At 40.3% G+C, this 20,697-nt stretch overlaps 2 protein-coding genes across 3 annotated transcripts; both read left to right on the top strand.

Moving 5' to 3' along the window:
- Positions 1–306: 306 nt before the first annotated feature.
- si:dkey-14d8.1 (zinc finger protein 629) lies at positions 307–7,244 on the top strand. Of its 2 annotated transcripts, none has more exons than XM_042402960.1 (7): positions 307–524; positions 2,115–2,323; positions 2,736–2,828; positions 2,957–3,049; positions 3,460–3,570; positions 3,967–4,090; positions 4,566–7,244. In XM_042402960.1, the coding sequence occupies exons 1-7, from the start codon at positions 500–502 to the stop codon at positions 6,248–6,250; spliced, it is 2,340 nt and encodes a 779-aa protein (XP_042258894.1). In that variant the 5' UTR covers positions 307–499; the 3' UTR covers positions 6,251–7,244. The 2 variants fall into 2 exon arrangements, with proteins under 2 accessions (XP_042258894.1, XP_042258893.1); XM_042402959.1 differs by lacking the exon at positions 307–524 and adding an exon at positions 1,433–1,530.
- Positions 7,245–7,863: 619 nt separating this feature from the next.
- On the top strand, positions 7,864–18,874 carry LOC121890549. Its single transcript, XM_042402948.1, has 12 exons — positions 7,864–8,666; positions 10,685–10,873; positions 10,974–11,363; positions 12,072–12,425; positions 12,567–12,953; positions 13,445–13,647; positions 13,964–14,071; positions 15,452–15,544; positions 15,765–15,875; positions 16,166–16,289; positions 17,112–17,414; positions 17,600–18,874. Exons 1-12 carry the CDS (start codon positions 8,303–8,305, stop codon positions 18,454–18,456), a joined length of 3,483 nt encoding a protein of 1,160 aa, XP_042258882.1. The 5' UTR covers positions 7,864–8,302; the 3' UTR covers positions 18,457–18,874.
- Positions 18,875–20,697: the final 1,823 nt, after the last annotated feature.

Consider the following 20,697-nt stretch of genomic DNA (forward strand, 5'->3'; position numbering starts at 1 on the left):
TCTGTTCAGGTCTGCATGCTTTCTTGTGTAGAGGAATGTCTCGTCTGTCTTTCCTGAGGCATTCATGTAAATGCTTACTGGGCTTTATTTATTGATTGGTATGTATTAGTTTCCACTATTTAGGCTTACAAACCCATATGATTAATGAATTTAATTAAAGAAACAAAAAATGTAACAGAAACAGAAAATGTAATTATGAGTACCATTTAAAGATTATATATAAACACTAAATCATAACATCATGATTCAAACAGATGTTTCTGTGGTGTCTGTTCAGACGACTTTTATTTTACATGCTCACTTCCGCCGGAAGTACTCAGACTTTTGTTTTGGAAAGCCGTTACAGAGCGGCCGCCATTATTCTTCCTGGCTTGACGGTCGGGAGAAAGACGGTTAAACACTTTTTAACATAATATTTCCGGGTAAACTGCAGCCTTCTCAGCCGGTTTGTGCCGTCGGGCGATTGTCTCATGAATTAGCGACACACCGTGCGGACAGAATGGAGAAACGGTCCGACAATGCGGGTAGGTTGCTAAGCTAGCGCTAGCAAGCTAACAGTAGCTGCCGCCGAGAGAAAGGTGGTGAGAAAATAAGATGCAATGACATCCATCTGTTGCTCAGAACAGACTGTTTGCATTCAGCCGCGGACCAACATGCAGATATCCTAGTCTGTTCAGCTATTTTGAGGAATGTTTAGTAGCTTGCTAGCTGTCGAACTTCAGCAGGCTGTTTCAAATTAAATAATCGTTGTCGGCCACTGTGTCGTGTAATATCAGCTATCACAACTCCTTTGAATATTACGCTGCCCATAAGATCTACCTAAAGTTTGAATTTTGCAGTCGGTCGCAGTTTGGCGCTTATTCTCTTCACGACCGCACATGCACGCGCATACTGTGCACACATTAGACCCTCTGCAGTTTATCTGCAGTTATCAAAGTGAGTCGTTTGCACTGCAGCGCCCCCCACAGCAGCTGCACACACCTTCAAAACCAGGCTTATATACAGTGACATTAAACACACATTTTACAAACCCAAGGGACATCATCATCGCTGCTTAGACTGGTGGAATAAGTATTCGGATGCTTTACTGAAATGTGTACTATGCAGGATTTCCTAAGAAACAATATATAGACTCATACAAAAGTAATCCCTCCCAAACATCACTTATGACCCACTGGAACTGTGTGGTGGTGTATGTACCTGCAGGGACCCTTCCCTCTGCCTGTATTTTCTTTTTACTTTGCAGTGGGTGTGTTGCCCCCAGCCAATAACAGCGCGCAAAGTGAGGGGTTGGGATTCGTAGCGTATCGACCGGGTTACATCGCTGTGTCTGTCTCTCTCCTCTGCTCCGCTCTGCTCTCTGTCTCTGTGTCATGGATATATAAAGAGCTGCAGGTCTGTGTGTCTGCTTGACCGAGGGCTTGGCTGAACTACACATGCACAGAGCAGAGAGGCCACAGCAGACAGGATGAAGCTCTTCATGCACACAAAACTCAGCAATGCAGCACCTTCCGACAGGGTTGTGCGGAGGTGTGGGCGTGTTTATTTGTGTTTTAGAACGTAACCACCATGAAACAATGAGAAAATAATGTTTTATTTATCTGATTCACGGCTTTGTTCTCATCAGTGCCGCCCGCGCTCTTCATTCACTCTCTAGCTCACTCAACCACCGCTTCTCTCTCTCTCTCTCTCTCTCTCCCCCTCTCTAGTTGAGCCGGGGAGGAGGAGCCAATTTTGAATGCTGTGTGTTTACAAACACTGACAGTACAAAAGTTGAAACAATTGAAACATATATATGTACATATATATGAATAGAAATATTAAATGGATAGGATATATGTCCTTAATGGGTATATGTGTCTATGCTGCCTTCATAGTTAAGTTGAGAACTGGCAAAGGGTATGAAAAAGTGAATTCTGGCTAATGAGAGTCTAAAAAGACATTCATCACTCAATTTAGAGAAAGCATACCAACAGATGAAGGAAAATGTAATAATTGATCAGTGACATTAAAGACTTGTCTACATGAAACCTGGCCAGCGTCCTCTAACGATAGAGGTATTTCTATATTTTCATGCATGCTAACAGACTGGCTTTATGTTGTGTTTTGTGCAGGTGTTAGAGGTGGCCTTCCCCTGGCCTCCCTCCGCTTGATGGCGTCCCCTCTGCAGCTGACATACTCGTACATATGGCAGGTCATACGGCAGAGAAACGTGAAGCAGTATGGGAAGGTGGAGGAGTTTGTGACCATGGTGACGCAGACTGTTCCTGAACTCATGAATTTCAAGCAGACTGCCCAGCTCGTCTTGGGGTTGAGGGCAAGGGTGAGAGTTTGCTTTCATCTATTGTGTATGTGTCTGTGTCAAAGAGTAGAACTTAATTTAATAGGTAGATAACATAAGTAAACCTTAAGAACCCTCCAGCTATCAGACAGTTTCTTTAGGTACCACATACCTGATGCTGTTTGCTCTCCAGGCTACTAAAATGCATGGCATGACTTATTAAACATCAAAGTGCTCTTGCCACACAGCGTTGATGAACTCCACATGTTCCTTATTACAAATCACACACACATCAAGAACAAAAAGAGCATTTGTCATCATAGCTTTACTCCCTTTGTCTTTCCATGTGGTTGCAGGCCTTGTTCCATTGTAGATTTTGTGCTTTCAAAATTGTCATCTTTGTTTTTTGCATGATTTTTCTCATGACTATAATTTCTGTCTTTTCTTGCACTAGATCATTTTGGATTTGCTCCACAACGAGGGACCACCAGATTCCCGGGCTATTCAGACTCTCATAAATAAGTTGAAAGTCTCTGCATCTTCAGGGGTAAGAATGTGAAAATTTTCTTCTGATACGTACACAGTTGCTTGTGTTTATATTTATCGAGCAGATTTGAGCTTTAAATTAAGCAACTTAATTTATGAATTAAACCTGAGTTAATTTCTGTGTTACAGAAGGACTCTGAAGTGGATAAATCTCAAACTAACTTCATGGTGCTGGTCCAGAATCTGCTGAAAAATCCGACTGAGAGGAAGCGTTTCTTCAAGGTATCCACATCTGTCCACATGCTAATATAATATAAACATGTACACACACACACACACACACCACACTGTTAATACTCAGCTAGATGGAGTTGACCTGCATTGCATCTTGCAACATGTCAGTTTTTTCAACCACTTTGACTCTTTTTCACACCAACCTGTTGCTACTTCAATCCAAAGAGAGTGTTTATTCATCAAAAGTGTTGAAGTCTCCCACATCTTATGTTAAAAACTGAAGGGGGATGTTGTTTTTCATTTATTTATTCTCATGACAGCTATTTCAGTCGTATGTACAGACCTACATGTAGAGATACAGTGCATTGAATTCATAAAACTCTCCTTTTGACCAAAGTTAAACACAATTCTAAGGTCACAGTACTGTTAATTTCACACACACAAATCTCTCTCTGCAGGAAGTGTTCCCTGTTCAGTATGGCACAAAGTTCGATACAGCGCTTCAGGCTCTGACCGCGGGCCTGGTGTGCAAGCTGGAGCAACTTCTTCCTGTTCCCAATCTCTCCCAGGTACGCACATGTACGCTAGTTGTTTGCATTTAGTTTGGGGCAGTCACAGCAGGGTAGGCTAGTGGTTGGAAACAGGAACTATCTTTCATCTGGATCAGTGGAAAAACATGCTTGAGCAAGGAGCAGAGTTCCTCTCAGCTCCATGGGTGTCTAGTAGTTGCACTTTATTGACTGGCCAAATAGGTAATCAATAACACACATTAGAGTATCTGGGCATTTTCAGAGTGCCTGCAAGAGTGAATTCCAAACTTTTCCAGACATCTTTAATCCACGTTTGAATGTTGCATCAAACCAACCATCTGATATTGGACTGTGAAGATACAAAAAACATGATCTGACCTGAAACATGCACAGCAAACTTATTCATTATTTTTATTTCCTACTTCTAAATCTCAGCTTGGTGCCATGATCTCATCGGAGCCCAGTGTCCTGGAAGCATGCGGAGGCTTCATCCCTGAACCCGGCGACCTGAAGACTCTCCTCCTGCACCAGCAGTCCAAGGGAATCCTCAGTGGGAAAGGTATACTTGAGTTTGTTTGTATGAACATATGATGAAACCCAGACAGATAAGACATGTTGATTATGTAGATGTGCAAAACAACTCTTAAAGGAAAGGAAGAAAGTGATAGATACATCAGAGAATTGATAGATCAAATAATAGCAGCCCTACACTACAGCTATATGTCACTTCAGTTTACCTTTCCCTGCCTTAATAATTGTTATTAGATTAGTAGAACACAAATAAAATGCAAGCCTTTAGAAGAGAGGATAAGGGATGCTACTTAATACTTCTGCAATATGTTGTATTACATGACTTTTCATGAGAGGTTTGCTGTGGTTTCACTCAATAATAAAGTTTTATACTTGTATTGTCAGCTTTTAATTAACTTGAAAGTGTTTTGTGATAACATAGACAGGCAGACATGTATACAGAGAGATACATTTGTTGAGTAAATCATTGAAAGAAATTAACAAAGACGTCTTAATCTGTGCAGCAACCATCTCATCTTCGGTGGGCGACTGTGTGCTCTCTTCACTTGCCTTCCGGCCCAAAGCAGTAGAACCACCACCACCACCCCCAGAATCACCAAAGCGTTTAGAGGTCAGCCTCCAGGACACAAGCCCTGCTTCCCTCAGTGACACCGAAGACTTGGGAATGATGTCAGATGACTCTGACAGCCCAGCAGTCCCTGCCAGTGTACCACAGGGGAGAGCGCAACACAGTGATAAAACAGACGATGGGGGTGCTGCCAAGGAAACAAGTGTCACAACAACAGCTCCTTCGGACAATCTGGTGCAGGAGAAGAGCTCTACACAGGAGCAGTCCGCCACGAGAAGGGAGGAAGGAGTACCACCACCAGCACCACCGGAGAAACCGGACCAACAGCGGCTGCCCTTGAAATCAATCCCTTTCAAGGTAGTGCAAGTGCCGATCAAAACCGCTCCCACCTTACAGAATGCAGGTAGCACAGGAACAAAAGACAGCCAAAAGCCCACGACTCAGCGAGTCACACTGCATCAATGGGTGTCACAGATTGCCACTAATTCACTCTCGCTCCCTGCCTTGCCACCACTCCCTCCAGCCAGGCTGAGTGTGGACGATGACATGAAGCCAAGCATCAGAAGAAAAAAGCAAATTAGGCCTCCAGCTGACAGGTTTACATGTGCCGTGTGCGATAAGACCTTCCCTTATCAGTCGAAGCTAATGGACCACGAGCGCATCCATACAGGAGAGAAGCCTTTCGTGTGCACGGCATGCAACAAGAGTTTCCGAACACAGGCGTTTCTCAACAACCACCTGAAGACCCACAGCACAGCGCGACCTTACGCTTGTGGCCAGTGCGGCAAGTGTTTCACCAAGTTACAGAGCTTGTCAAAGCACATGCTCGCTCACAGCGGCCAAAAGCCCTTCTACTGCAACGTCTGCAACAAGGGTTTCACGCAGTCCACCTACTTCAAAAGACACATGGAGTGCCACACGAGCCAGATGACGTTTCCCTGCAAGCACTGCAACAAAATCTTCCCAACGGCTTTCAAGCTGTTAAACCACGAGCGCTGGCACACCAGGGATCGCCCTCACATGTGCGAGCGTTGTGGGAAGAGATTCCTCGTCCCCAGCTTGTTGAAGCGGCACATGGGCTATCACATTGGCGACCGTCAGTATCTCTGCTCCCAGTGCGGAAAGACCTTCGTCTATTTGTCTGACCTGAAGAGGCACCAGCAAGACCACGTGCCCAAAGCAAAGATCCCATGCCCTGTTTGCCAAAAGAAATTCTCCAGCAAGTACTGCCTGAGGGTTCACCTGAGGATCCACACCAGAGAAAGACCCTACCGGTGCTCTATCTGTGAAAAGACCTTCACTCAAGTCGGGAACCTGAAAGTTCACATCAGGCTACACACCAACGAGCGCCCTTTCAGCTGCGATGTGTGCGGGAAGACCTACAAGCTGGCGTCCCATCTGAACGTCCACAAAAGGACTCATACGTGCAAGAAGCCCTGGACGTGCGACACGTGTGGGAAGGGATTCTCCGTCCCCGGCCTTCTGAAGAAGCATGAGCAGTTGCATACGAGGGAAGCTAACCCTGACTTCTCCGGCAAACGGAGATACAGGGGTAAGCACAAGAAGCACTCCCTCAAGAGGAAGTATGATGAGGAAGACGAAGGTAGCGATGATTATTAACCAAAGAAACATATTTTGTAATCAATAGGGATGCTCTGATCACTGATTTAATATAACCTAAATCCTCCCTATCCGGAAAGCTACCGCATAAGAGACCCTTTGAATGTGCAACCATGTCATTTTCAAAGTTTGACTTGCTACCTTGTGGCAGTGACGATTAGGTGGGGCTGGGTAGTTAGTTTTTCAGTGATGGTAGGATCATTTTTTTCTGATCATCGAAGAGTCACAATTTGAGTTATAATGGGTATCACTACCCAACCAGCTGGACGATGTCTCCAAATAAAGTCCACTGTTTTACTGTATATCAGTGCTGTTTTTCATGTAATTAGGTGATGTGACAAAAAAGACTTAATGTAACTAAGTTACCCTGAGCTGTCACATTTTGAGAAATATAAGATAGCAATGTTGTGTTTTGAACATTTTCTGATCTATTTTGAAATTGTCAATGGTTAGTAATCTTTTTCATTCCTAAAACATGTGATGGGTCCTGAAAGTTGAAAAAATATATTTTCCCAAAGGTAATGCTTTTTCAAGAGGCTACCTTTACTATATCCAACATTTTAAAAATGGGCATCATGTAAACAGCATTTCAACGCATGTGACTGTGGAATATATCTCTGCTTTGTAATTAAATGTTCAATGTAGTGTCATTAGCAAACATTTAACTTTGTATGTAACCATGCACTGTAAACATTACAGCTACTCTGCTTTTGTTTAAGAGTGAAAATAGTCTGATTTATGTTTATTAGGATTTAATTTTTTCCATCAGTGAATGTAGTTATAGATGCTCTAATGGAGTTGAATTAACATTAAGAATTAAGTTTAGTTTTGGCACTATAAAAATTTAACATTATGCAAATGTGTGATAAGTTGTCCTGTGAATTACCTTTCCCTTTGCTTATCCTGTTATCAGCAGCCATGTATATAACCCATCAGGTAACATTTTCATTGTTTTGTTGTTTTATAGAAAAAAATAAATACTCATTGCAAAGAACTGTCTTGTTGCTTTGTTACTGCACCAAACCATCTATCATGAGCCCTGAAATGGGACCTAGATAGTTTATGTTTAACTTAGAAACATTAGTTCAAGGAAACAAAAGCTATCAGTGCTCAAAAGCGCCATTGATTGACCGTTTTGAAGCCATAAACAGCAGTAGTGGAAAGTAAGTATATTACTCAAGTACTGTACTTTGTACTGTACTTGTACTTTACCTGAGTATTTCCATTTGATGCTACTTTATACTTCCACTCCACCACATTTCAGAGGGAAATATTGTACTTTCTACTCCACGACATTTAATTGACAGCTTTAGTTACATTTAATATGAAGATTTGACACAATGGATAATATAACAAGCTTTTAAAATACAACACATTGTTAACTAACTCCACCTCCAGCAGCTACAACAGTAACGTGCTGCTTACACATCGCTTCGGTATTAATAATCTAATGATGTCATATATAATATCAGTCAGAGGGACCAAACCACTACTTTTAGTGCAATACTTTAACTACATTTTGCTGATAATACTTATTTATTTTTACCTAGGTAGGATTTTTCATGCAGGACTTTTACTTGTAACTGAGTATTTTTATATTTATGTATTGGTGCGTTTACATTAGCAAAGGATTTGAATACTTCTTCCACCACTGGTAAAAAAGTAGACTTTTTTTTCCTTCCTTCCTTTCCGTACGTTTCTCATGACTCATCGGCTTTATTGATGTATTTAACGCTAACGGCTTTCGTCTTGTCTAAAAGTAGGGTATATTTTATGAGACCAGAAGGTAAAAGCACATTTCCACTGGCTCGTTATGGCACGCATTTGCCTCACGCACGGCACGTCTTAACCGCAGGCTCCGCCCTCAGCCGAGCCGTAACTAGGTAACGGTCACCTGACTGGCTCAAATATTGTGTCGTCATCCAAGCGGCAGCAAAGAAGGAGCGCCATTTTGAAAAAAACAAAACAAAAACAAAAACAGCCAAACCTTCCACCATTCACCCTCCTCTTGTTAGTTGTTGTGAGTTTGAGGAGAAAAGAAGAGAAAAGAGCATGGAGCCACCATCAAAGTGGTCTTATGTAGAAACTCAGGCACTCATTGCGGTGTGGTCAGAGGAGAAAATCCAGCGTGACCTGCAGGAATCACTCAGAAATGAGAAGGTGTTCAGGGAAGTGTCAGGTCGACTGGCTGCAATGGGGATGTATCACTCTGCGAAACAGTGCAGAGAGAAGATAAAGAAGCTGAAACAAGATTATAGGAAAATAAAAAGAAACAGAAGTGAGGCAACTGGGAAGATCTTCAAGTGGTATGATGCTTTGGATGCTATCATGAATAAAAGAGCAGCTACTGCAGACAACACAGAGCAACAGTCAGCCACCATGATACTCGAATTCCTAGTAACAGACGTGGGAACAGGTACGTTCAATTTGTTATTGTTGCAGAAGAGTCCAAGTCTCTCCAATAAACACTACAAATAGCTGCAAGACAACATTGAATAAGGAGATTTCATCTAATCGTTGAGTCAACTTTTCAATTACACTCTGTAGATTTTATTTCTCAATCTAAGTGTTGCCAGGAATTAAATTCTAGTGAAGAAATTACAAAACCTTTTTCAAGATTCAACAGGTTTTATTGTCACATGCACAGCAGCACAGCAGTATATAATAAAATGAGAGAGAAATCTACAAATATACATTATATTGCACATTGGTGTGCAGGTGCGGTATTGCATATAAGTAGTAAATAGATAAATAAGTTAATTGCACATAAGTGATGGGTAAAAAATACTTCTGAAAAAAATTTAAATACTGTGTATTGGGGAAGAGAGTGTGTGTACGAGAGGAAGAGAGAGAGACTTTCAACCGTAGATTGTATTTTAACCTACTTTTCAATAACATGTTGCAAAAAAGTAGTATAGGTTTTAAAAATTATACTGAAATTAGCCAGTGTTTATAAATGTAGAATGTAACTCCTCAGGTAGCTAAAAATCCACAAATTCTCAGAAAAATGACTGACTTCAGACTTCCTGAGACTTGATCTCAGGGTCCTCTATGGTTGCAACAGCCCTGGTTACAGATGAGTTTTTGTAAAAGAAATATGTACGCAGTCTTGTGAAGCTGTTATTAAACACAGGCCAATTGTCAGGTATTACTAATTAATGGGAAAAGGCATAACTAGAATAGTTGCTAGAAAATGTTCTTTTTTGTCACTCCATTAGTTATGAAAAATGTAATTATTTTCACTTGTGTTATCTCATTTTGAGTATTGTTCAGTCACACGGTCTGCTTACCTTGCAAGGCAGCTGGATTCGCGAGATCAGACATCACAAGATCACCCGAGAATCTATCTTGTCAGGCTTTGAGTTATCAGCGTCCTATGAGGGTTCTTGATCACGCAAATCTAGCTGCCTCGCAAAGTAAGATGGTGATAGACAGATGGTTCATCCAATCACCTGCCAAGTATTTTTTGAAAGTGCCTGCCCTTTTCCAAACAGTTTTCAAGGACGACTTCTCAGATGGTTCTGTGTAACAAACCATCAGGTCAGGTTCATGGTCTGCTGCAAATAAGAAAGACCTTAACGGACTTCAGTCAGTCCAGAACAAGGCTGCAAGATTAGTTCTAAGATGTCCGTACGACACCAGCAGTACTGAAACAGACTGTCCTGGTTCCCAGTAGAAGTTAGACTTCATTAGGGCATATTAATATTTATAAAGAAAGTAATATTATTAGGTACGCCCATTCATTTTTGGACCAACTGCAATATCCAGACCGATACATAATTACTCCACGTTTCTTAAATAACTGCAATTTAGTAACTCCTTGTCCTGGTTTATTCTGTTTTTTAATAAGATACTCCTATATGTATCCTGTTTTTATGATGTATTTTGAAGGTGTGGACCCCAGGAAGACTAGCAGCTGCTGTGGTGGAAGGTAATGGGGATCCAAATAAATAAACAAATAAATGAATAAACAAATGACTGAAAAACAATCTGAATCACCTCCAATTTTTATAATTGCCAGGTACAGAGTACAAAAAAAACATTAATATCTCATAAGAAAAGGAGATGTTACAAGACTTGGCTACTTGGCATATTTTCATCTGCAGTCCCTGGGCAAAAAAAGTACAAATACTACAAAATACAGTTGTACAATGAGTCTTACATTTTCTGTAGTGCATAGACAACCACACACACAACAACTGTCATCTGCTTAATGTAAATTATCGTAGTTATAGAACAAAACATTGGAATCACTGTGTTGCATGCAGATGCATAAAAATATAAATATAAGGATAGACTTGACGTGTCAAATTAGGGTTGACAGGACTGGTTTCTTCAAAATCAAGCATTTTTGTTCAGCAGTATTAAAAATAATGTCATTGTAACATCCTCTGCCTGTACAGATTAATAGCATCTGTCCATTTTGTCTTGCAGATTTACCCACTACAATAGACCTTCCTGGTAGCTGCACCCTCATACCCTGCCCTACAGCACCCATCCCAACACCCTTCCTCACAGAGCACCCAGTAGATACAAGTTCCTCCTCCGTTCAACCAGAAGATGCTGACGCTCCCTCTTCAAGCACCCCAGTGACCCCCAATACAGTGCAAACTTCAGTCAAAGGCATGCATGTTAATCCACTAAAACACTGCCTCTAAAAATGTACCGAGTTTAGCTTCTTCCATTTCATGACTTGATAAATTATGATCTGTTGCTTTCCCAGATCACACAACCTTGTGCCGTTGGTCAAAAAGAGAAGTCCAAGCATTGTTGACACTTTGGGCAAATCCTGCCATCCAAAAAGAACTCCTCCTCAACATGAGGAATGAAAATGTTTACACCCGCCTCAGTGAAAAACTAGCTTCGCTTGGATACAACAAAGCGCCAAAGAAATGCAGGGAGAAAATCAAAAAACTGAAGCAGGAGTACAAGAGGATCATGAACGCTAATCACAGGAGTCGAAGCAACAGCATCCGTACAAGTGTATGGTTTGCCATCATGGATGATGTGCTCAGTTCCCAGGCTGCTGCAGCAGCAGGAGCAGCATGTTCACCAACAACAGAGCCCTCACTGCCCACTCTGTCGCACTCCAGCTTGGATGTGAACACTGATGGTAAGCAGAAATTCAAACCAGGAACCATTCAGATGCTGGTTTTTAATAGTGTCAACCAAAGTTTCTTTTATATTGTGCGCATGTGAAAGTTTTCATTTATGCAATTTCAAACAACCTACAGCAGGTGCTGCTAGAGAACATATAAGCTGGTCCACTGGGAAGTTGAGGATGTAGTGGTGCTTTAGACAAACAGCAGTTGCAGGAACAGAAACTTTCTATGTACAAAAAGGAGAAATATTTGACTGGGAGCCTCAGCTCCCAGCTTATGTTATTGGACCACAATAGTAAAAATATTGAACATGGCCAGGGTGAATTTAATAACTGGAATTTGATAACTCTCTCTGTGTTTGGACTTTTTTAAGCCTTGGAACTCATTGTTGTTGATATAAAGTTGACTAAGGTTACCTTTTCTGGTAAATTCTCATTTATTCAAAGTAGCTAGAATGCAGCTCTAAATAAGTGTTAACTATATTTTCTTTTTATAGTTGTTATTGATGTTTTAAGTTGTTGCTCTATTTAAATTTGGCATGTTGCGTAGTTATGTTGCTTTCTTGTCTTGATCTGATTAAAAAAAGATTCAGTCATTAAATGAATGAATAAAGAGCTGTATTGTAGAACCCCTGTCTGCAATAATAATAATAATCATTATGATTATACTTTTTAAATTTAATCTCCTTCATTTTATTTTGCTTTTTTAAACTTTCACAGATGAAACCCAGTGGTTGCCTGATGAAGTCCAAGTGCTGATGACTCTCTGGGCACAAGCAAACATTCAGAAACAGCTTCTCACCCCAGCAACAAACAAAAAAGTCTTCACTTACCTCAGCAATGAGCTCACTTTTGTGGGTTTTAACAAGACAGCAGATCAGTGCAGGCTTAAAGTGGATAGCCTCAAACAGGAGTACAAAAAAATCAAAGAAGTGGAACCATACAAGGATGTTAAAAGTGACTGGTTTGCTATTTTGGATGGTGTCCTTAGCCCTGATGGAGAGGCATCTACAGAGATGGATTCATTTGCAGTGCTGACACAATTTAAATCTCCAGAAGATGTGTATATAGATAGTAAGTTGTTTCAAACCTCGTAATATCTAAAGACTATAATGTAGAAGACATTCATAATTAGGGAGCATAAGCTGATAGAATGATTATCTGCATCTATTGAGAGTTGTCTCTGTATTAAATAAGTTAAATTGCTTTCAACAGATACATTGCGGGCTGTTTGGACATCAGATGAAGTCAAAATACTGCTCACCCGATGGGCAGAGGAGAATGTCCAGGAGCAGCTTCGATCGACTCAAAGAAACGAGAGAGTGTTCGCTCAGCTGAGCTCAGAGCTCGCCACTCAGGGTTTCGATAAGACCACCAGCCAATGCAAGTCAAAGATAAGACTGCTGAAGAAAAAGTATAAAATCACGAAGGAACAGAAGGACTCTAAGAAGCAAAAAAGCAGATGGTTTGTTATAATGGATAAAGTCCTTGGTGGTCACAAGCGAGATGCTGAGACCAAGCAAGCAGCTGAGGACACTGATTCAGGCGTTGCACCTCTGCAGACATCGCAGTATGACATCTCTGAAGCAGCAGATGACTTAGGTAAAATAAGATGATGTTTTTTGTACTTTACAACTTACAGTAACTGCAATATGTGATCTTTTTTTGTGTTATTTTGTTATAAATTCTGGTAATATTTATAAATTGCAAGGCTGCAGGGAAACATTTTGTACTAAATCCCCAAAGGGTGACAGACAGTGATTGAATGTTTTAATGCAATTGCAGTACCAAAGGCAGAAAAACAAACAGATTTGAGTTAATTCAGTCCCAAAATCAAGTCAGAGCTTCCAACATTCTTATATAAGAACATCTACGAAGTAAGGAGCCTGGAATTTGGTCTGTCAGGTAGTGTGTGTTGCACTTCAACAAGCTCCATAAGTAAAATGCTAGATTGAGGTAGGATATTTATTAGTGGTAAGTTTATGGTATAAGGTTATATATGATTTGTTCTGAATTGTGTTATTTTATGTGGAAGAGTTTGATGACTAATCCTTTTTTCTTTTTGCCTTTTTTTTTTCTAACCTCATTTGCAGGCGGTCGCTTGTCCTTGTCGTCATTGTGTCTCCTGGTTCCAACCTTGCGTCTGATGTGTGCCTTTGCGTGGCAAGTGGTCCAGTGTTGTAATGTGGCACATTATGGAAAGGTGGAGGAGCTGGTCAGAATGATGACTGAGCTGGCTCCAGAGTTGCTGACTCCCAGAGAGAAAGTGCAAGTCCTGCTCAGGCTAAGGGCAAGGGTAAGACACATTAAAGCGTATTTTTGTTTAACTTCCATTATTTTTCTCACTAGATTTATCTTTATATAGTAAATGTTGTTTTTTAAGCATCAGTGGAGTGGATTTCTAACAAAAGCTAACCTACATCTGAAGTGTATTTGATTCAAATTCAGCAACAAAATAATGAAGTTGATCCTTTTTGATGTAGCATTACAGCTGTACAGAAGCTACATCCTTAAATTTGATCTCAGAACATACAAAAACAAAATCGAGGCAACCAAAAATAATTTACCAAGCACTTCCAACAAAGTGTTACTTATGGTGTTTTTTTTTTCAGCGTGTGCTGAAGCTGTGTTGCAGTGAGAGCACAGCTAACCTGATGAATATCCAGCCCCACATGGAGGTCATTCAAAACCTCAAAATAGGCTCCAACTGTGGTCAGGAGGTATGTCTGCAGGTGTGGTGAAGAACTGAGCTGAAACAGAGCTGTGGAGTGGTGTGTTGATTCTCAGTTTGGTCTGCATTGTTGCCATCCGTTTCACATTGTGTTGTTTGATTTACTGTAAATATTTCTTAATGAGGATTTAAAATGAAATATAACTTAAATGAACAAATTAGATGGCTCTGCTGCTGTCTGCCAAAAAACTCAACTATTTAGTCATTTTAACATATTTTACAAAGAGGGACATGCAGAATAAAGAAACACATCACTGGTGTTAAAAAGAACATACTTACAAAGGTCACTGATCTTATTGGACTTAAAAAAGAAACAAAGAAATAGCAAAATCAACATGGTTGATAACGTACTGATAACTGCTTAGAACTTGGAGTTTGTTGGTTTTTTTTCTGTGCTCACAAGCAAAGCTGAAATTTGAGTTGATCTTATTTCACCTCTGTATTTCTCTATTTTTATACAGTCTATGGTATTTCTTAATGTATTTTATTGTCACCCTTAGCACCCCAGCAAGGCTTTAGCTGTGCACAGTGGACAATGAACTGATGTTCTGTTGTCATGTGGCAGGACAAGCTCCTCTGTTGTCCCTACAGGAGAAAGAAGGGAAAGGTTGCTGAACCTTTTGAGGTCAAAGGCAGACTCTTCAAAGTCTAAATTAAGTAGCATTCCTCAATTAACCCTCTTAGTGCTTTAGAGAGCATTGAGGACATCCTCCATGGATCTCCACCTCACTTTGCCCGAGGCAATGATCTTCTCCCCTCTGACGCTTAGGAAGGCCCCATGTTGTCTTTATGACTGCACTTAATAGGAGGTCTTTGATTTTTGCCTGCCTCCTTTATTCCCGTGGGTTTTCGGTCAGAGCAGATTTCTCCTTGATGTTTAATTGATGTTTCCGTGCATCTGCTTTTCTCTCTTCTGATGCAGAAAGAGACAATATTGTCAAGCCATTTGAGGGTTTTTGAGTTGTGCCATTTTCACAGATTCTAATTTAATTTCCTGTGTTATTGAATGTCCAAAACTCAGGAGCACACATGCTCCTCACTCATCACTACAATGGATCCCTGGTTTAGTCAAATCAGCTGGCAAAAAGTCACATCAAACATAATGGAGAATATGGAGGAATGGTGCATTTTTGGCACACACCGAATGACCGATTGAGGGTTTAATATTATACTAACATGTACCAAATCCCAGAAGTTGTCTTTCATGTCTACCTCTGGTTATATGTCACATGACCCTTGCTCTGGTCAGTGTATCGAAGCATCACAGTCAGAAGCAAAGAGCTGAGGTTGATGACACTAGAAAAAAACTAGTCCACGTTTCAACCAATATGTTTATTTTTATCTTGTTTGTTTTGATACCAAATATTAGGAATTGGAGGAGTTGGAAAATTCAAAGACAAACTTTGTGGAGGTTGTTCATTCCTTGCTCGAGGACCCAGAGGAGAGAACTGTGTTTTTCAAGGTCAGATATTCTTTACACACTTAATGAGTATCTGTTAAAGGGTTGTTTGCATGTTTTGATATAATTAATAGTTTTGTAAGTAATATTGAGATAGAGATAATCAGTCAAGAGAGTGGACATATGACAGTGAAACGTTTTTCTTTCGTAATGTGAACAAGTACACCAACCAGCTGTGTGTGCAACGTGCACATGTGATGATTCACATTCCTTTTTTCCTCAGGAGGTCTTCCCCATCCACTACGGCCAACAACATGAAGCCACATTGCATTCATTAGTGTGGAAATTCATCTCCAGATTGGATCATCTATTGCCTGTACTGGATATTAAACAGGTGTGCACAGTTTTAAATATTAAACAGAAGACTACAATTACTACTATATTTACTTCACGATCCTTTATCTTATTAAGCCTTGGTAGACAGCTGCTCACGGAAATGTTTGAAAATCATGTATACAATAATTTCAAAGCAAATTCTGCACAATAGGGTTTGGTCAAATTAACTGTTACCTACTGTGAGCAACATAGTGAATAAAGAACTAGGAAATGATGAATCATATTGCGTAAACATGGTCATGCCGTTGTCTTTGCAGTACATGCTCATTATCTGCTTACACTTTTCAGACTGCAGAGTGGCTCAGTACTGACCCGTCTGTCATGGAAGAATGTGGACAACTGGTTTTGGAACCTGATCAGCTGAAGGCCCTGCTGCATGTCCACCATCAACAGTCAGGAAACACAAACAAATGTAAGTCATCTGCTACAGTGTGTAAGGAAAACAAAAAATAAACTAAATAAACTGCCTGCCCTATGGCCTTCTAAACCATCAAGCAGTTTTTAAGAGACATAATGTGAATGTTATTTGGAACATTCACTGACTTCATTAATGAGTTTCTGTGCATTTTTCTGCAAAGTAATTTAAATTAAAAACATGCTTGATGTTCCAGTGATTGTGAGAGAAGTTGTGAGAACACAACAAGTTTGGACGCAATAAAACTTTTTAGAAAAAAAAGTTGATCCACTTTTTTGTATTTTCTTTTTTCTGCATTTTAATTCTAACCACATAATTCCAAATCTAACCAGATTCACGATTCGGATGGTGATATCAAAACATGTCATGAGCTTAATAAACATGACCAAATTTTTAAGGTAGTGGTTGAAAAATATTCTGACTGTGGGGAAAAAAGGTCTGAAAAAAGTGCCGGAATCTACAATGAAATTTGAACAACACAAGTGCTACAGTATGCACCCCAAAAAAGTGGTAAGTCCATTGAGTTGTATGATGAGTTGTTTGGCACTGGTTCGGCTGTTCTCGCTATAGCTTTATTCTTTAGCTATAGCATGTAATGTTAGCTAACGTGCACAGAAATTTCTGAATATATAAATTATATTCTTTCCCTTATGTATTTAGAAGGACCTTAATTATTGTATTAATCAATTTATCCTCAAGTACACACCGTGAAACTAAAAGACCCACATTGAGTAAAATTAGTTGTCTCTTTGTATTATATGTACATCTCACAATATCATGAATGTTTGCACTTATGATGTTTTTTTTTTCTCCTCACAGGCAGCTCTGACACTCAGAATATGTTTTTGCCAAGGCTGTCTGTTTCTCACAAAGCAAACCCAAAACAACTCTTTCAGGAGCAAATCAGCTCAAACTCAAGTGAATGCATGAGATCTGGCTCGCAACAGGAAATTTTTGCAGGTGACGAAGATGAAGGACCTTTTTATTGTAGTGAGGAGGAGGAGCCCATTGAAGAAAACAGTACTGATCACAAACCAGCTGTGGAGGACTGCGGCAACGGAAGTGAAGACCTGAAGTTGAAAGATGAACAAAGTGATGACCTAACAACTGTAAACTGCTGCGGTATGGCACTCCATATTCATTTGTTTACATATCTGTTGTAATTTTACAAGGATGGGAATTCACAGATTGAAAGAAATTGATGAAATTAGAATTTGTAGTCATTCCATACTATATTGCTGTTAAAAGATTAAACTTCTGCTGCATTTCACTTAAACTGAATCCCCTCATCATCTTATGTCTTTCAGAGTCACACAGTTGTACACCTTTAAGACTGCAGACCTGCTCTTTGTGTCCCTACTCTGACAGAGAGATGTCAGGTCTTCTGCAGCACATCAGAAAGGTGCATATGATCCAGGAACCCCACCAACCTCGCTCTAAAGATCCCAGGATAGACAGCGTCCCTCAACAAGTCAACAGAGAAAAGTGCTCTCCAGAGATGAAGAGCACAACAAACACTTGCGACTTCTGCGGGAAAGTCTTTAAGGATCTTTCAACCCGGAACAGCCACAGAAAAACACACACTCTGCCTTTCCACTGTGACATTTGCGAGAAGAAGTACTCCTCCAAGTGGTCCCTGAACGTGCACCGTCTGACTCACACCGGCGAGACGCCATATTTGTGTTCGCACTGTGGCAGGGGATTCAGGTCTTCATACAGCCTTGGGATGCACGTTCGCATTCACACAGGTGACCGGCGCTACAAATGTCACATTTGCGGGAAGACTTCGATCCAGCACCTGGCGAGACACATGCGGATGCACAAAGGGGAAAAGAACTATCTGTGTACAGAGTGCGGAAAGGCTTTTCTCTCCTCTGGGGAGTTAAGGCTACACATGAGGTTTCACACAGGAGAGCGGCCTTACACATGCAAACACTGCGGGAGAGGTTTCATTGCAAAGTGCCTGCTAACAGTTCATATGCGCCAACATACAGGAGAGAGTCCTTACAGGTGTTCTTTGTGTCCGAAATCCTTTCACACTTTGAGAGCGCAGAAAAGGCACGTGAAGATACACTCTAACAAAAAGTCTTTCCAGTGTTTGAAGTGCGGTAAAATATTCCGTCAAGAAGACACTTTTAAAATGCATGTTCAAACACACAAATGACAGTACTATGCAATGTTTGAATTTAAAAAGTTTTAAGCGATTGTATGTCATTAACAACCAGTCTGGTTTAAGAAATATTTCTGTCTTATCTGTGATAAGCTGATATTGGCTGAAATCAGCTGTGCTAATATGTGAAACAGCCTTTAATCTCTATGGCCCAGTAATGGAGTTGAGGAATATCAGCGTGCATGGTTTATGTTGTTGTAATTGTGGAAGATAGGTTGCTAAAAAAATACAGTTACTGTTTTAATGTATGAAGACCATCTCAGTCAATGCTACCCTTCCAAACACATTGTAATTTGGTGCACAGACAATCTTAAGTTTTTGTGTGAGCCACAGATGTTTTACCTGGAAGTGTTTATTACTGAATAAAAATAATTGTATTAAAATTGACAAAGACAAATTAAAACTTGAAAAAAGACTTTCTTTTATTCTGAGAACCTGAGTGAGTGCCAACCTTGAAAGGTCAGTTCACCAAAATCACACACATACACACACAAAAAGAAACATTTTCTCTCTTACCTCTTGTGCAGATGGTGGGTTTTATTTTCCATGGTTTTGAGAAATCCGTCTCTAAGATTTCTGCCTCAACTCAACAAAGACTATGGAGATGAATAGAATTTCATTTGTCACAGCTTTGAAAGCATTATCATTGGATTAGCCACCTACATCGCCATTATCATCCATTTTCAACAGTATTACTTTTTTACCAGAGTGTGTAAGTAAGTGGAAAAAACTTTTTTTTTGTTGATTTAGTGAACCAAATAACCTCGTGGAACAACTGGGTACAGAATCTGAAGATAGAAATAGAAGTAGATAGTGTTTTTAATTTTGGAATAAAGGAAATTAATATACTCCTCACTGTGTACTATACGAAAAAGGAGACTTTTGTTGTGATGAGCATGATGGCAGTGTGAAAGGGGATCAAGCAGAATCGATGACCGTCCTCTTGTATCTCGTTTCTCTTGTATCTTGTCCCACGGCAGGGGCAGCCATGAGGGAGTCCCAACTGGGGTTCCCAAACCAGAGCTCGCAAGAGTAGTGACAACACAAAGCCAGATCATGCTCCATAGTGGTTCACCCACTGGGATAAGAAGAAGGTGCATTTCACTTGGGGAGTCAGCATTGAATACAAGATATCTGCACTAACGATCCAGAACAGGTTAACAGAGGTGGTTGTTATGGCCAGGCCCGCTCCCATCAGTCTGCACAGGAAGACTGATACCTTAACCACCACAAAAATATTTTTTTCTGATGTCTGAAAGATAGGAAATTATTTTATAAGCATTTTTTAATTATTTACAGTAAAGGTTAAATATGAAAATACGCCTGAGAAGTTCCAGCAAGAATCATCTATCCATTCCTCCCTTATTTGTTCCCATTTATCCTTCAGTGGGTCGTGGGCGGAACTGGAGCCAATCACAACTGACATTGGGCTAGAGGTGGTGTACACCCTAGAGAGGTTGCCAGTCGATCACAGGGCTCACACATAGACAAGACTACCAATAGACAACGATTCATCAATTTAGTCGCATTTAGCCTAACCTGCATGTCTTGGGAATGATCTGAGCACCCAGTAAAAAGCCTTCCTAGTCTTTTCATAAGCTTCTGGTGGCTAAACATTGTGACATGAATGTGTCAATGCCATGAGTAATGATAACGTGAGGTGTGACTCACTTGTTTGTAGATGATGTTCTTGAAGATATTTCGGTTCAGTTGGGAGGCCGCAGACAGAAGGACAGACTCAGCAGATGACATCACAGCCGCAGCGAGTGCTCCCATATCAATCAGAGAGACATAAAAAGGGCAAAGATGCTGAAGAGCAATTGGCAAGAACATACCAATTTTGCCCTGTTGGCAGGGGCTGGGTGATCTGAAGGTGGTAGTACAGCCTGATGGTAGATAGTGTTAGCTAATGTACTGTATAACAGACATTACTTTTCTCTACTTGTGCTATTGTTATAATGTGTTAACATTTAACATTAGTCCATAACTGTCACTTGAGGCTACTGTGGCCACTGTTCAGCAAAAGTTACACAGGTTTTCTTTGTTAAAGTACATTGTCACAGTAAAGAATGTTTACTTTTATTTCTAAAGCTTCATTAACCAGAGTCAGTTTTCCACAGTGTTGTGCAAGATATCCAAAGCTACGTGATGAAATTACACTATAAATTAATATTATATTTACATCAGACTGTCCACATAACTATATACAAATGTCACAAATGTGCCAACTAATAG

This window comes from Thunnus maccoyii, chromosome 23 (genome assembly GCF_910596095.1).
Source record: "Thunnus maccoyii chromosome 23, fThuMac1.1, whole genome shotgun sequence".
Taxonomy (NCBI): Eukaryota; Metazoa; Chordata; class Actinopteri; order Scombriformes; family Scombridae; genus Thunnus; species Thunnus maccoyii.